Here is a 12,614-nt window from a genome sequence, read left to right on the forward strand (position 1 = left end):
ATTTTGAAAAATCACAGAAAACCTAAACAGGAGTGGCTGGAAAGTGGTATTAACCCTGCACCTTCCTAATGATTGTTTAGTGCCGCAATTAATGAACTATCCCACTTGATATGAGGCACAAAATCAAAATTAACAAAGCAAATTACAGTGCAGTGCTTTACTTTTTCTTGCATTGATAAAACTTAACTCTGCTATTTGTAAAAGATTAACTGAAACAAAGGTAGCCAGTAAATCTCAGAATAAATGTGTAAGTAGTAGGAAAGCGAACCTACGGTTTACCTACACTACAGCTGCAGTGATTTGTTTCAGTATAGTCATAACACGGTAAGTCTGTTCAAGTAACGTCAGAAGTGCCTGTTATCGACACATATTTACCAAAGTTGGAAAAACACTTACACTGGATCTTGACACTAGGAATTCATCTACATATACATGGGTATGCGAATGTCATTGTTTACCCAATATGATGAAAACAATCCCAATCTCTAGAATAGAAGTTTAACACAATTTTCTGGTTATGTTTGGAAAGAAATATCAGCCACTTACCATTAGGGCCATACTTCTCCTGGTACTTCTTCACTTGATCTAGCGTGAGGCCTCTATCTATATCAACATTGAAGTAATTTACTACCTCCTCCACAGTCTTCACGTGAGCGTCCTCCATGGCCACTCAGTTTCTAGTGCACTTCACGAGCTATTTCTTGTGTTCATTAACGCACTTGCAGCAATAGTTCTGTAAGACATGAGGAAAAAGACCCATCATTAGTTACATCATAATAATTATTCCAGGAATCTATTTGAGAATGTAAGCTATGTTTACACTACACAGATAACAGCATGTATTTCCTTTTGTTTATAATGCCCGATAATAATACGCAGGAAATGATACATAAAGTGCCTATTCCACTAACCGGACTGTTCGGTTAGATGACAAAAAAAACTAAACAATATCGTTCAAGTTTATCGCTGCACAAGGACTGATTTCGCAAGTTAAGGATAGAGGCAATGACTGAACTTCAGTGTTATTTTCATCTGCGTACTGCCAGATCAACATTTTCTCAAGAAGTCAGCATGTCTAACTTTCTAAGGTGGCAGGCGCAACGGACGCTTTCAGATTCGCATACTATAAAATAATAATCACGAAAACAATATGCTACGAAGCTTCCTTTGTAATGACAAACAGAAACATGCTGCGCTCCTAAAACCGGAAATGAGATTGTAGAAACTTACCCGTATTACCTCTTTTGCAAGAAACTTGGCACAGAACAACTCTTTAACTAGACCTTCAAAGCACTGAAGGAGCACTCAAAAACACAAAAATTGGGAAGAACTGATATAATTAATATCATAAATAAACACAACTAAAAACTGACGCAGACCCTCTCAAAAAACCACGTCATGTTAGCACATTTTGCTCACAGCATCACTGCCTTACGGTAGGCCCAGCAGTTGGCTCTGCTGTCTGGTGGCCGCTTTCGGCACTACCACTACGTTACTCAACTGTTCTGAATTATTCCGAAACCGCAAACGTCGTTAGTTAGTACATCTGGTTCCCTCAAACAAAATCAAAATGATTTTACGTCCTCACAAACTTACGCCTGAACTCTAAGGTTGCATAACAGATGCTGCGCTAAATGAGTGTTTCGAAACCGGTGTGTCTCATGTGGTCGAACCTGATTGGCGCGCTGCTTCTGTCGTTTCTAGCTGTTGCTACGGCGGAGCTTTCAAATGTGTTATCGTAGCGACTATGTCATTTATGTGCTACGTGTATGTACTCTTTGGTATTTCAGTTTGCAGAGAGCAATCGATAAAACACGAATCTCTAGAAACTATATTGCGAACTGCAAATACCATTTTTGAAACTTGCTATTCACCTATGGTCAATAAATCTTGGGTAGTCGTAATATAATGTAACATCGTCTACTGGTCGTAATTATTCGCAAATATCGAACTCACACTCTACAATTCCTACAACTGCGTTGACTGAAGATAAATTTTCCAACGAGTAATCATTCTATTGAATGATCCTAAAAGCAACACATTTGCAAATATACATCATGGCTGGGTTTAATGAAAATTCTTAACTACCATAATTCCATGGGTATAAAGTATCACCTGTGCTATGTGCTGAACCGGCGGCCAACTTAAAATCCGAGCACAGTCTGCAGATGTCCGCTTGGACCGCCTCATCATTTCCCCCGGGAAAGAGCCATGCTGCCAAATCGCTTGCCAGGAGCGAACACTTTTAGCGCATTGGGATGGCTTTCTTAATTATTTTGGCAAGTGTAGCTAGAACACGATGTGCCAATAGACAAGGTAGGAGGGGAAAATGGGGGAGGGGGGGAGGGGACGAAGAGCGAGGTAGACCATTTTTAACTTAGGCTTCCCATGAACTATTTGGTCCCAGGCGAGTGACATATTCGCTAAGCCCTGCCAAAACATTCCCGAGCGCTGTTTCGTGGTTGGCATTAACGGAGCACCACACAATATTACGCAAGGAAGGTTCACACAGTATACAATGGACAATACACAGGGCTACAAACACTTTCTTAAAGGTAGCAGCCGTTTCGTTTTATAGAGCATTTTCATGACTTTGTACGGTACTAAACTAGAAAAGCTGCATATTCGGCTGAAAGGTTCTGACAAACCATATTATTTTCCTTTCTTTTGTAATTTATAACGCAGTCATTTAATATTAGCTTCATATTGCTCATATTCCTACAGAAAATCTTACGATATAAAGTCTACAAATAACTCACATTTTGATTCGTGCAGCATGCAAATGAATGATTTCATTCAGGTCTTCTAATCTTATATTCAACAAAAATATTGGCAGTAAACCAGAAGAGTGGAATTTCATTAGCATTGCTTCAACTGGGGGAGTCAAACCAATAACATCGAAACGATTCATTCATCTTTCCATAAGCAGACGTGAGCACGAAAAACGCGTTTAAAAATTAGCTGTAATTTTTTACAAACGAACGAAAATGTTTCTGACCACTGCACAACATTCACTGAGTCCAAAGGAATGAAAAAACTTATGCAGAAGATTTCAGAGATGAAATCACAATGATTGTCAAGGAGAACGAAGTTTGGCAGCTTACAGGTAAGTGCCTTGGCATGCGCAAAGCGCTTTTTGTAATGTCGATGCGGTGATATAACGGGAATTAAACATCAAAAGTGTTCGTCTTTAAGCTAGTGAAAGCACTGAAGCATTTTTGGCAAGGATTCACTGACCATACGCATTTTTTTAACAGAACCTTCCGTAACTTAATTAGGCTTTAGTTAATTAAAAAAAAGCTTTATTCTGCCAAATCTTTCACAGCGTTGTTGTGATACTCTTTGTTGAATCAGGCTAGAGACAATACTTAAAAACGATTCGCCTGCTGTCCTTTGGAAATGGGTCATTTCAAATGGCGCCACTATTTAATTACGAACAAATTTGAAGACAGCTCAGTGAATTGTTGGTAGATTCGGATGAAGAACAACTAGAGACTAGGCATGAAAGTCCTCTACATTTCCAGACAATCAGGAAGAAAATTTCAGATATCCTACATAAACTGTCAATTCCCTTTTATCTTTCTCCATTTCGTCCTGATTCCTCTGTTTCAGCAACAGTCTGGAGAACAGGAACTAGGAATACGAAATAGACACCGCCAGATCGCAGGAACTTGACAGTGTTGCCAACTTAAACGCTTGCACAGCATACTTGTTGATGCACGTATCCAGCGCGTTGAAATGTCGTATAAGAAAGGCGGCCGCACTGACGGACTATCGATGTCAGAGCCAGAGGTTGTGGCACTTCCCTTCGTGTCGCGTCCGCTCTCCGCACTCGACGCCCAATGTTAACGGCACACTCCACGTACATAGACCGCGCACTTTATCTTCACCGCTACAATCCTCGTTGGCTTCATTTCATCACTCCGCGTCGTTGGTGTAGGATCTCTTAACATAGTAAGTCACCTATAAAGGACACTGAACTTACCTATAAACACTTGAGAGTTAGTGTGGTCCCTGTTGCACTTGTTTCGGCAAGATTTTTGATCACAATAAAAAGGGTTACTTAAACTCACTCAGGGGCCCCTAGTTCCTGGGTTTGCGCTAAACCCCTTTTATCATAACACTCAAAAACTCCCGAAATATGTATATAAAAAAAGGCAACGCCTGCGCTGCTGGACGAAACGGGGCACCATTACAAGGCGGTCCGCACTTAAATAAGCTCCGCACGCGCGCCATCTGTCGCGAAACTCTAAAAGCTCGAGGGGCATCTGCCAAAAACCCCTTCCACCGAGTAGCCGCACTTCACTCCGAGCCGTGAGCGGCCAGGACGCTCGCGTATTTTTGATTAGCCAACAAATAACTCGCAAGGCGAAGCCTTTCTTTCTTCTCAGAATCCACCCTTAATTGCGTCCGGCTGATAATAAATGGTTGCCGGGCGGCGTGAATTGGCAGCTGTTTGTTTCTCATATTGCACAATGTCTTGGGGTAATTTGCTAGGCTGCTCATGATTTCAGCGAAGTCTTATGAGCATATTGCCTTTTCTACGGAAGGGACCGAGCATATGTAGCACTAGTTGGAGAAGAATGTCATTACCAGTTGGTAGACATAACACGTATGGCCTTGCAAACACTGTCGCCATCCTCACAGCAACGCAAGCTTCACACGTGCCGTTTACTTCTGTCCTTCGACGGGAAATTGAAGGGTTTAATCCAAGAAGAGGATTTTTTTGCGTATTATTTCGTATTTATCTTATGAAGTCTCCCCATCTGTCTGAACGGACCCAAGACTCCCAGTCCCCTTATTGTTGTACTCCAATTTCAACCTCAAAAATTGTTACCGTGAAATTTGTTTACATGACAATCCTAGTTACATACCAAATGAAAATCATATTATGGTTTGACGATTCAAAACAGCAGTGGAATGGTACGACATCGTGCAAGATTGCGAACTATTACAAATTTTAAAAAGTGAAAATAAGTAGCATTGAACATATTCATTACCTGACATTGTCATTTCTACTGTTAGGGGCAAATACCAACTGTTCATCATTGATGATGGTCTCAGCCACTACATAAGTTTCTTTTTCGCCGTCCGAATGTGTTGCATCTCTGTATACCACCTGATCAACAAAATCTGCAGAAATCGCCATTCATCACAAAAAAAAAAAAACCGAGCAGTGCAAAAGGGTACTCTCAAATTGCAAATGAATGTGCTCAGACCTAAACTAGTACGACACTACAGTACTACTACAAATCTGCTTGTCACAAATTGCAACGATTAAACTATAAAGACAACGAAAAGACAAATTTGCTAATTACATAAGTCATAAAAAAAATCTGGCAGGTAGGTTATCTAAGACACATGTGTACACACCCGCAGCATAGATGACACTACGCAGATAAAGAAAGTGGGGCGAGACGACACACCATTGACAACGATGAAGAAAACGATCTGCACTGTTCTATTTTTTCCTTACGTTATAAGCCAAGATGTAGAGTTCCCATACCAACAAAAGAAATTATGCAGACGGTAATTATCTGAATTGTAACTACAAAACTACGAAAATAGTCCGAGACTACACTATCCCAGCTCGGGTTTCCTGCAGTCGTAAAGGAAAACATAGTTCAACGTTTCACGATGAAACAAAACAGCAATAACGAAGGTACAGGAAAATAAACAAAACCACAAGAACCAAATACAGTTCAATAGATATTTTCACGCAATCAGAAACGTATTTCTAAACTACGGCTGGAAACACACACATCAGTCTTTTCCTTATCCTCTCTTCCAGTAGTAGGCCATAATAAAAAAAGGAGTATCAGATTTACCAGGAACGGAAAGTATATGGACATAAATAAACACGTAAAATTAAAATTAAAACATAAAGAGAAAATATAAATAAAACATTATCGAGCATTGGTACGAGAATTGACGCCCGTAGAAAGGACGGGAATATCAATCGTCACAACTGTCAGAGAGTGTTCATGCCGAAAGTCAAAATAGCCATAAATCATCAAGTAAACAACAGCATGTAGAGGTGTTTCAGAATACATAAAATCCTACAGACTATATGATGCCGGAATTTAGCACACCTCGCATCTATTTGTGATGTGCACACGAGAGACAAATGATTTATGTAACTGTAAAAAAACTAAAAAAAGAACTGTGAGTTAATTACGTGGTTTATTTTTACTTATCAAATCTTATTCTGCAACTGTCTTCTATTCCACTGTTAAGAGTTACATTTTGTAACTGCAGTTAGTATTTTCCCATTGATGGATACGGGGAATTTGTTCGAAATAGTTGGTTATAATGATGAAGTGACGTATTTGTGTGATGAAAATATTTTATTAATGTGTCTCCAGTGAAGCTCATTAGATATATAGGGAACTAGGGCCTGATGCATGAAAGAGGACAAGTGAAGCTCATTAGGTATATAGGCAATTAGTGCCTGATGCATGAAGGAGGAAGGTAGCTGCCATTAAAGAAAATCTGACAGCTGTCTCCAGTAAGAAAGCGATTGAATAGCAGTATTCGCTGAATAGCTATTATGTAAAAATGAAATGAGCAGTAATGTTAAAACGACGTTACGCAACCTAACCAACAATGCGTGACTGTGGAAACACAATCATTCTCACAATTCGAGCTACATCATATAACAGGAGGAAATGAAACTTGCTGTAACTTACTTTATATGCGTATGTGAAGAGCAAAACGTATTGAATGCTATCAGTGTAACAGCTGCAGACGTACAGTTTGGAAGAACGTCTCGCTTTAGAACACCTGTAGCAGAAAGATGCTATTATGTAATTTACTATCTTATCACGTTACAAATACCTACTGTCACGTGATCTAATCGCCGCGTGTGCAGTCTACATGTGGAGCTACCGAGAACATACAGACTTCCAAGAGATCCAGAATTATTGCATCACACGAGAACACACGCACAGCGTCGGCTGACCTGCAGAAAAACGCTGATTTCACTAAAAGACTACCATTTAACATAACTTTTGCCAACAATGTTTGCTGAAATGCTTTTTAAGCATGTAGGCTGAAGTGTCTACTAGAGCAAACGCAAATGAAATATGTTTTTATTTTATGGTGGAGGAATTTCTTGTACACTGTTTTCATGTACTAACCTACACATATACGAACGTCGCTTGACTATACGAATTTTTTTTCACACATTCTTGCATTTTACGTTAGTTTTACACCAATGTTGACAAACTAAACTTTGCAGCGCCGGGAATGTTTCATGTTCATAAAATTATGTTTGAGGATAGTGTTTGTATTATCTCACTTCTGTATCTTTTTACTGATGTTGCCATTTTCATGTTCCAGTTTAGACCTAAAGATGATCTGCAGCGCAGAGAGAGAAAGGTATTCGGTAGTAAAAAGTTGTGATCCAGACGTTGTTTTTTATTACTCCGAATGTAAACTGAATATTTTGAGGTAGGGAGGCAAGATTGGAAGTGAATATTCCAGACGATACGGGTTTTTGAAAACGGGACGCATGTCAGGCGCGTATGAGTAAACTGTCTATGTATCACGACCAATGAGTGCCTGACGTGCCGACTTTGGCTATTTTCCTCATTAGAAGACATTTATCGTCAGGGTAGATGCTTAAGAGTAACGTCGGCGTCCAAGCCGCTGAGAGCTGGCTAACGTTCACAATAAAGTCGGTGTGTAAAGCTTACGGATGAAAGTAACTTTCGTATGATGTATCACTGCTATGTAACATAAGTCGATGGAACTTGGGCCACACGCAGAAAGAACTGTTGCAGTATAGTACAGTAGGCAATAAAGAAATACGCAATAGGACGAACAGAAATGACACTTTTATTCAAAGACGATAATTATGTTGATCTCACTGCGGTTTATGAAGATCCCCTGGACAATACAGAAGGTGGGAGACGGTTCATAATACGGCGTGTGATTGCACAAAATCAAATGGTTCAAATGGCTCTGACTACTATGGGACTTAACATCTGAGGTCATCAGTCCCCTAGAACTTAGAACTACTTAAACCTAAGGACATCACACACATCCATGCCCGAGGCAGGATTCGAACCTGCGACCGTAGCAGTCGCACGGTTCCGGACTGAAGCGCCTAGAACCGCTCGGTCACAGCGGCCGGCTGTGTGATTGCCATGAACGGTAATGTATGCTCTGCAATGTGCTTCCGTGCTGGCCCCAAGGTTGATAAGGAGTCCTTGTGTTAGTATCTTCCCATCCTCCACCAACGTTGTAAGAACTACTGGATGGTCGGTGGTGCATGTGGACAGAACGTTTTCCCAACGTATCACACAAGTGTTCGACGGGAGTTAAGTCGCTGGAACGGCCAGTCCAGTCCAGTCACCGAAAATCCTTTCGTTCCAAGAGCTCCTCCACTTGCTCTGTTGGACGCCGTCGTGCATTGTCATTCATAAAAATGAAGTCACGGCTGAATGTAACCCTGAAAAGACGCAAATGGGGAAGGCGTTTCCATACTGGAGATGCTGTCTGCTTTTCTGTACAACGCCCGGACTTCTGCGACGCCTCTGCACGGCAACAGTCTCTGTCCGGTGCTCAGTGGCCCCTTTTCATCACCCCTTATGGCCTCTCTGAGAACTTATCCGAGGGGTGCGACTCTTTTGTGGCTTGGCCGGTGCATGCCCCTGCGCACCGCCACTGCTGCTTTCAACCTTTCCTACCGCTACATCCCATCAAACATGGTTCAAATGGCTCTGAGCACTACGGTACTTAACTTCTGAGGTCATAAGTCCCCTAGAACTTAGAACTACTTAAACCTAACTAACCTAAGGACATCACACACATCCATGCCCGAGGCAGGATTCGAACCTGCGACCGTAGCGCATCAAACATGAATTAAAGGTAAGAGAACAGCAAGACTGCACGAGTTATCTACTGACGATCACTAGTACTGTCGTTTATCAATTTTATCGACGTAAATTAAGTATCCCGATTAAATGGGAATTTCATTGCTGATCTGCATATCTGGCAAGACTGAATCCGAAGAACTGTCCCGTCGCACTGCACGCAAACAGTGAAACAAATTGGCTCTAAGCACTATGGGAATTAATATCTGTCATCAGTCCCCTAGACTTAGAACTACTTAAACCTAACTAACCTAAGGACAGCATACACATCCATGCCCGAGGCAGGATTCGAACCTGCGACCGTAGCAGGCGCTCGGTTCCGGATTAATTAAATATGTCTGTATCACAGTTTTTATTGCATGTGCCACTCCTTTGGCAGTGTTGCGAAACTTAAAGAGAAAACTCTAAAAAATAGACGACAAAGCAAGTGAGCGTTAGTTCGGATTGCTCTGCATCTGGACATCGTCTACGCAGCTCAGAGTCCTGTAACTGATTAGCCAATCACACATACATCTTATACAAAATTTCAGTTTTCTTGTTTAGTGTATTACTTATTTGCTTTAATAAGTGTTGGTATAAAAGTTCTATCTTCATCTACATATGCGTCTGTCGGCGCACGTACGGGTTGGTATGCGTCAAGAGTGAGGTTTAGTGTATTTCACACAGACTGAACGAAAAAGAGAAATATGCAATTTTAAGAAATTTCTATTTTTTATTTATTTACACTTCAAGTTCCGTAGGACCAAATTGATGAGCAAATCTCCAAGGTCATGGAACGTGTCAGTACGTTAAATTACAACACAAAAGTAATAACAGAAAAAAATAAAATGTTTGTGAACCCGAAAAAAGTCAGTCCATAAGTTTAAGTAAACGCAATCAATAATACAACAAGAATCACATTAATTTTTTAAGGAACTCCTCGACAGAATAGAAGGAGTGACCCATGATGAAACTTTTCAGTTTCGATTTGAAGGCGCGTGAACTACTGCTAAGATTTTTGAATTCGAGTGGTAGCTTACTGAAAATGGACGCAGCAGTATACTGTACAACTTTCTGCACAAGAGTTAAGGAAGTCCGATCCAAATCCAGGTTTGATTTCTGCTGAGTATTAACTGAGTCAAAGCTGCTTATTCTTGGGAACAAGCTAATACTGTTAACAAGAAATGACAGTAAGGAATGTATGTATTGAGAGACCAATGTCAAAATACGCAGACTCGTGAACAGGGGTCGACAAGAGGTTCCTGAACTTACACCACTTGTTGCCCGAACCGCCCGTTTCTGAGCCAAAAATATCATTTTAGAATGGGAAGAATTACACCAAAAATATAATACCATACGACATAGGTGAATGAAAATAAGCAAAGTAGACTAATTTTTGTGTCGAACGATCACTCACTTCAGATACCGTTCGAATAGTAAAAATGGCAACATTAAGTCTTCGAACAAGATCTTGTGCGTGGGCTTTCCATGACAGTTTACTGTGTATCCGAACACCTATAAATTTTAACTGTTTAGTTTCACTAATCACATGTCCATTCTGTGAAATTAAAACGTCAGGTTTTGTTGAATTGTGTGTAAGAAACTGTAAAAACTGAGTCTTACTGGGATTTAGCGTTAGTTTAATTTCTACAGGCCTTGAACTTAGGTCATGAACTGCGCTATTTGAAACCGAGCCAATGTTGCACACAACATTCTTTACTACATCAGAAAACAGAAATATTTTAGAGTTATCAGTAATACTAGAGGGCATATCATTTATATAAATAATGAACAAGAATGGCCCCAACACTGATCTCTGGGGCACCCCCCACTTGACTGTACCCCACTCAGACCCCACATCACAGCCATTCTCAACATTGTGAATGAATGACCTTTTTCTGTCTGTTGCTAAAGTAAGAGGTGAACCAATCGTGAGCTACTCCCCGTATTCTGTAAAGGTCCAACTTCTGGAGCAATATTTTGTGATCAACGCAATCAAACGCCTTAGTTAAATCAAAAAATATGCCTAGCGTTCGAAACCTTTTGTTTAACCCATCCAGTACCTCACAGAGAAAAGAGAATATAGCATTTTCAGTTGTTAAACGACTTTCGTAGCCGAACTGTACAGTTGATAGCAAATCGTGTGATATAAAATGATCAATTATCCTTACATACACAGTCTTTTGAATAACTTTAGCAAACGCTGATGGCATAGAAATAGGTCTAAAATTCTCTACATCATCCCTTTCTCCTTTTTATAAAGCGGCTTTACTACTGAGTACTTTAATCGTTCAGGAAACTGACCATTCCTAAGGGAAAAATTACAAATATGGCTAAATACAGGGCTAACATGTGCAGCACAGTACTTCAATATTCTGCTAGGCACTCCATCATTACCATGAAGTCCTCAGTCTTCAGTGATTTAATTGTTGACTCAATCTCCCCCTTTTCTGTATCACAGAGGAGCATTTCAAACATCAATCTTGGAAAGGCATTTGCCAAGAAAGTTATGTTATTCCCTGTAGAAAGTAAATTTTTGTTTAATTCACCAGCAGAGCTCAGAAAATGATTGTTAAATACCGTACATGTATCTGATTTATCAGTAACAGAAGTATTTTTACTACGAACTGACTTTATATCGTCGACCTTGTGCTGCTGACCAGACACTTCCTTCATCACTAACCATGTGGTTTTAATTCCCTCTTTGTTCTACCAGATATCCTTATCCCACTAGTCAGCCACCCGGGCTGCCTATTACTGCTAGTACCCCATTTAGAACGTTCTAATGGATAGCAACACTCAAAGACCTTGAGAAATGTGTTAAGGAAAGCATTATATTTATCATCTATGTTATCGGCACTATAAACATCCTGCCACTCTTGTTTCATGACAAGGTTTAAAAAACTCTCTGTTGCTGCTGGATTAACTTTCCTACATAGTTTCTAATTACATGTGACAGTTGCTTGAGTACAAAAGCCTCTTAGTGTTAAAATTTGTACATCTTTGTCTGAAAGGCCATTCACCCTTTTACTAACAGAATGCCCATCTAGTATTGAAGAATGAATAAAAATATTGTCTATGGTTGTGCTACAGTTCCCCTGCACCCTAGTTGAAAAAAAACACAGTCTGCATCAGATCATATGAATTTAGGAGATCTACCAACAGCCTTTTTCTTGCACTGTCATATACAAAATTTATATTGAAGTCACCACATATAAGTAATTTCTGGTACTTCCTATAAAGTGAATCAAGAACACATTCTAGCTTTAGCAGACATGCTCTGCAGTCAGAATTAGGGGACCTATAAACAACAACAACTAGAAGTTTAATTTCACTAAATTCAACTGCCCTGCACAACATTCAAATATCTGTTCAGTGCAGTGTTCTGATAGGTCTATGGACTCAAATGGAATACTGTTTTTTACGTACGTGGCCACTTCTCCACACCGCAAACAACTCCTTGAAAAACAGTCAGCCAATCTGTATCCCGGTAAAGGAAGCATCTAAATTGTCAAATTATTTAAGTGGTGCTCCGACATACGAATAATTTCAGAGTGAACATCTATAAGCAGTTCACTAACTTTATCTCTAATACCTTTTATATTTTGATGAAATATTCTAATTCCTTCTCTTCTTGGAAACATGACGTGCTATGAAGATGAGACCTTAGTTAGAGGCACTTTCTTTAAGCAGGTATACCTATCAGCTGACTTCAGTATAAAATAGGTGCAGTTCTAACACCAACTACTACAGGAA

At 40.0% G+C, this 12,614-nt stretch overlaps 1 protein-coding gene across 5 annotated transcripts in view; it reads right to left on the reverse strand.

Annotated features, from left to right (window-relative positions):
- Window positions 1-4,199, reverse strand: part of LOC124717089 (calcium-transporting ATPase sarcoplasmic/endoplasmic reticulum type) — a 93,996-nt gene extending 89,797 nt beyond the window's left edge. For 4 of the 5 annotated variants that reach the window (XR_007005708.1, XM_047243808.1, XM_047243817.1 and 1 more), the window contains exons 1-2: window positions 3,986-4,199; window positions 547-733 (exon numbers count right to left, since the gene is read on the reverse strand). Coding sequence is in view for 4 of the 5 variants with exons in the window: in XM_047243808.1 (XP_047099764.1) it covers window positions 547-664 (118 nt within the window). In the remaining variant the exon portion in view is untranslated. Of the gene's footprint in view, window positions 1-546; window positions 734-2,115; window positions 2,141-3,985 lie in introns of those variants that run through there. The other variant, XM_047243802.1, reaches the window with a different exon arrangement.
- Between the last annotated feature and the right edge of the window lie 8,415 nt (window positions 4,200-12,614).

This window comes from Schistocerca piceifrons, chromosome 1, assembly GCF_021461385.2.
Source record: "Schistocerca piceifrons isolate TAMUIC-IGC-003096 chromosome 1, iqSchPice1.1, whole genome shotgun sequence".
In the NCBI taxonomy this organism is placed as follows: domain Eukaryota; kingdom Metazoa; phylum Arthropoda; class Insecta; order Orthoptera; family Acrididae; genus Schistocerca; species Schistocerca piceifrons.